Here is a 4744-nt window from a genome sequence, read left to right on the forward strand (position 1 = left end):
GTGAAGTTTAACAACCATTTTCTATGGCTTGGCTAGCCACCTATCTGGGAAGAAATGAGTGGCGGCACTCTGACAGACACTGGTTCATGCATCTCACACCCATCTCGCAACTAGCAGTATATAAGTCTTAGCATGTACATCAGCCTAACTGTGTGTGAGAGGATGAGAACAGCTCTTTTGAGTTGTTTTGCAGCTTTCAGGGTAGATTAGCTGCCATTACCATGTGCGCTGTGAGCGTAGCTGAAAGTGGTGCAGATTGGGGGATGGTTAAAAGGGGAAGAGTGAGTTATGAGCCAACCACTACATCATACTGACACTAACAGCTCAGAGAGTAGAACCAGATGAACACCCCACAGAACTGAGTGTTCTCAAACACACACACATGCATTTTTCGTCAAAGCGGTGATTTGTAATAACCTCCCATGGGTTTTACATATATTTACAGCACTGGACATTTTCCAGTGGATTCCTTCCTTCACACACACACACACACACACACACACACACACACACACACACACACACACACACACACACACACACACACACCTGTCTCCTCCACTGCACTCTCCAAATAAACAGTTCTGTGAGGCTTCCACTAACAGTTATTTAGATGATTAAAGACCATTATGTGATTAATCAGGTAATCAAATAATTCTGCCTTTTGCCATTGCCTCTCACTGTGCCACATTATAGTGTCCCCAGGCATTCAAATCTCTATCTGTATGATGAGTGATTTCTTCATTTATAGTCCAGTGAAACAATGGAAGCCATACTGCCCCAATGTTTCCTGTAGCCTACTGCAATCTGTAAGAAGGATCATGTCATTTTATTGCCATCCAAAAATCAAATGATGTACCACATTCATGATGAATGGACCAACGGGCATGCTCCAGAAGTATTTGGAAATATGTATGAACGGACATGTTTTCTCCTGGAAAGTTAAACATTTTTGAACAGCGATCACAAGAACAGAAGCGCAGATGCTGAAACTCAGTACCTGAATTTTGAGATTTCTGTTAATTAAATTGTTGATGTAACTGATTTTCAACTGATTGTCAAACCTACCAGTGATTTACAAAATCTTGGACCAGAAACTTAACATCAGGTCATAAGTTGAAGACCTCAGTTATACAGCATTACAGCTATAGAACGTGGCTTTTGTTTTTACCTAAACATTGCGTTGACACATCCTCTTTTTCATCAATGTTGCCAATGATTAGTCAATCCTTTTTGGCTAATTGAAGCATTCTTAAACCTAAAGCAATCCACAGATAAGTTTGACTCCTTTATTAATAAAATTTAACTTTAGTGATCTGGACTGTGATCAGGTGCCGCAGAGTCTCAGTGGAGGAACGCCGTTGTCATTGTCTTATTTGACAAAGAAGTGTAGCCAGCATGATATGCAATCCTAGATTAACACATGCAGCAAGCTTTTGGTGTAAGAGACTAGGACCAGGAGATATTTAAATAGGTTTTAGTACTGATACCATTACCTAGACTTTGACACTGATTCCTGAACAGCAATTTTTTTTGTTCTATGAACTGGAAATGGATGTGGCTTAAACGAGAAATGTATTGCACATTAATCAAGTAATGTCATTAATAACATGTAATTTAGACAGTCAGTCATCAGTCTTGATGGAGCAAGCAGGCAAGCATGATTATTGGCTCACTGAATACTTAGGTATTTAAAATTGGTGATGAATTACTTTTTAAAAGCTGTATTAGTTTCAAAGTAAATTTGGTGCCATAAAAGTATTGGATCTCAATACCAAGCCCTACAACAGGCTCTGTTGTCATAAGTATGTTCTCCAGTGAACTTTCAGGTGAAAATAAGATGCCTCATATCTACCTTTCTTTCCTTGCAGAAGTGAGTGAGGCCACCAACACACTGGGCCCTGGTACCATGGGTTTGAGCACTCGCTACAGCCCGCAGTTCACCCTGCAGCACGTGCCTGACTACCGGCAGAACGTCTACATCCCCGGCAGCACAGCCACACTCACCGCCAACCCCCAGCAGCCCCAGCAAGCCCTGCCCCCTCCACAGGCCTCCGGAGCCCAGCCTGAGCCACCCAAGGCGGCCCAGACACCTGCCAGCAAGAAGAAGTCCACCAAGAAGGAGAAGAAGTAGAGAGAGCAGTAACAGTGAGATGTTGAAAGAGGTAGTGAGACATAGGTGAAAGCCTGAGGGAAGGTAGAGAGGTGGATGGAGAGGGACTTGGATTAGGGGAAGAATATGGCTTAATCTTGCTTCTTCAGAGATGAGGGTGAGCTTTGGTGCACTGAGCTTTTCTGGATGTCTTTAAGGAGTATAAGACTGAACGGGGGAGTGTATCAATGTGCACCGGCCTCTGTTTTTTTTTTTTTTTTTTTTTTTCTTTCTTTCTTTCTTTCTCAACTCTGGTGGATGTGCACCTCCACCATCCATTTCAATCCATGCATTACCTTTCTCACATTATAATGTGGCTGAACATGTATAATACTTTTTAAGTAGAGATTAAGGTTCCTTTAGACTTGTTCCTTCCTCTTGTCTTGCTGAATGTTCCTGAGGTTGGATGAGTGAACTCAGAAACCATTTTATCTTTGTTTTATTTTGTTGCTGTTGTTTTGAAAGAGTATTTTTTGCATATAAGTCATTGAGGTATATAACATTACTCTGTGATGGTGATCTTGTACTATTTCACTCGGAGGGAGGGGGGTAACCTGTGGTGATCATCACTTTGACAATGACTATATGACTATGGTAGTAATGACTATATTGGTGACAATTTCCTTGGATTTTTTTTTTTATCCCATGCATTTCCTAGCCTTACCCAAAAAGGTGTTACTGTTTGGTGTTTTTTTTTTTTTTTTTTTTTTTTGTGTAAAATATCACTTTTGTGTTCTGATTTTTTTTTTTCCCTCAAATCATTTTTTTTTTCAGATTATGAATGGTTTTTTTGCTGTGCCTAGGCTGCCACTGTTGGAGTTCATAAAAATATAAAAAAGTATGAGGTATAATACAGGTAATACTTTTTCCTTGATGCAGTTTTTTTTGCCAAACATCCTATAAAGTAAAGTGTAACTATGCATTGCGTGACAGAGAAGAACCCCTGAAGGTTATCAACTCCACCTCTATTTGAAGGAGGTTATAATGATATTTTCTAAATGATTTTTTTTGTGTGTGTTTATTTTTCAGTTTATGAGCTTATCTTGCTGCTTGGCCAGCAAGTTATGATGTGCTCTTCCAGCATTGCCCAGATTATTTAAAAATGTTTTTACCATTTCAGTGCATGACTTCTAGCCTTTTGGCGTGCTATGTGTCCAGAGCCGATACATGTACTGTAACAGAGGAACTGTATCATTACCAGCTGCCTGATAATCCATAATATCTCATTTAGATCTTTCAAAGACATCAAACCTGTACAAGCTTGCTTGATTGAAGCTGGAAGTATGTTGCGCTGTCACCGTGAAGTGTTGAAGAGCTGTTTGTTTGTAATCAATAAGTGGATGTTGTTCATAATCAATAAACGATTCCAAACTCAGTGATCCAACACTGACCGACCACAGATTTTAGTTCATGGTAACATAGATGAGAAAATACTACTCAGGAGGGCAGAGATGACATTCATAAACATCTCAAGTCTCCATGGCTCTAATCAGATGAATTTTCCCTCCTCCTTTCAGCATTTTATTCCATCCTTCCACTCATTGGTGAGAGAACTTGTTGTAAATAGTTATCAGCCAATATACAAAGTAAGTTGGGATCATGTAAAAAAAAAATGCATCCAATAAGATTTCAGATCCTGAGCTTGGAACACAGGCTTACTACTGGAATGTGTTGCATTGCTTTTGTTTTTTAGTAAAATGAGAAAAATAGATAAAATAAATAAATAAATAAATCACAAAATGTTCTTGGAAATATGTGATGCAGAAGTAGTAATATAGCACATGAAGGCCAGCTAACTCTACTGTAAATAAACAGAGTAACTTTTAACAGAAGAAAGCGACACACGCATAGTCTAGAAACTTGTGACGTTTTTGCATATATTTTTGTGTTCTTTTTTTTCTCTCCTGCTCTTCCTGTCTGATTGATCACCCTTAAATAAATAGACACAAAAGTAACACACCTCCTAACTGTCTATAACCTTTCCTTTCTTTTCCTTTGTGATTTCTATTGTGCATATGTGCTAGGCTGCTTCTTAATGTCTGTATGAAGAAACAAATATAAATATTATATATGTGTGTGTGTGTGTGTGTATGTCTGCCGATGCCGTAATGCTCTGTGCCCAGCTGTAACATCTTTCTTAAACGCTAAGAGCCCTTTCTCCTCAGTGTTACACTTATTTTATATGCTAATATTTATATTGCTGTTTTATTTTCTCTTGAACACTGACATTTCAAATAAAAGGTTATGAAATCATTAATCCTTTGCTGCCTTCTGACCTTTATTCATACTCATTTAGTGATATATCACTATTTTTACTCTGTGATATATTACAGATACTTCTAATGCTTCTATTTCCAATGCCAATGCTACATCTAACGCTTGTGTGGTATCTGGTGTGTGTTACATATTTTCAATGTTTACCAACATTGGTAAACTCATTTTCTGTGAAAATGATAAAATAACACATTTTCAATGACTTCACACTGAATACTCCCTGTACATTTGTTATACATGTGGTGTTGGGGTGAACCCATGGGGAATAAAAGTGTGGAGGTGCTGTAACCCTTCACTCTGTTCTCTTCCTACATGGCC

The 4744-nt window shown here is 38.7% G+C and overlaps 1 protein-coding gene across 19 annotated transcripts in view; it reads left to right on the forward strand.

The window, feature by feature from the left end:
- The window catches only part of LOC108438832 (protocadherin gamma-A11-like), a 159182-nt gene extending 154773 nt beyond the window's left edge, over positions 1-4409 (forward strand). For all 19 annotated transcript variants that reach the window (XM_037543011.1, XM_037543008.1, XM_037543014.1 and 16 more), the window contains one exon: positions 1872-4409. In XM_037543011.1, the coding sequence (XP_037398908.1) occupies positions 1872-2134 (263 nt within the window). In that variant the 3' untranslated portion in view covers positions 2135-4409. The remainder of the gene's footprint in view (positions 1-1871) is intronic.
- The last annotated feature ends 335 nt before the right edge of the window (positions 4410-4744 follow it).

This window comes from Pygocentrus nattereri, chromosome 11 (assembly GCF_015220715.1).
Source record: "Pygocentrus nattereri isolate fPygNat1 chromosome 11, fPygNat1.pri, whole genome shotgun sequence".
Classification (NCBI taxonomy): domain Eukaryota; kingdom Metazoa; phylum Chordata; class Actinopteri; order Characiformes; family Serrasalmidae; genus Pygocentrus; species Pygocentrus nattereri.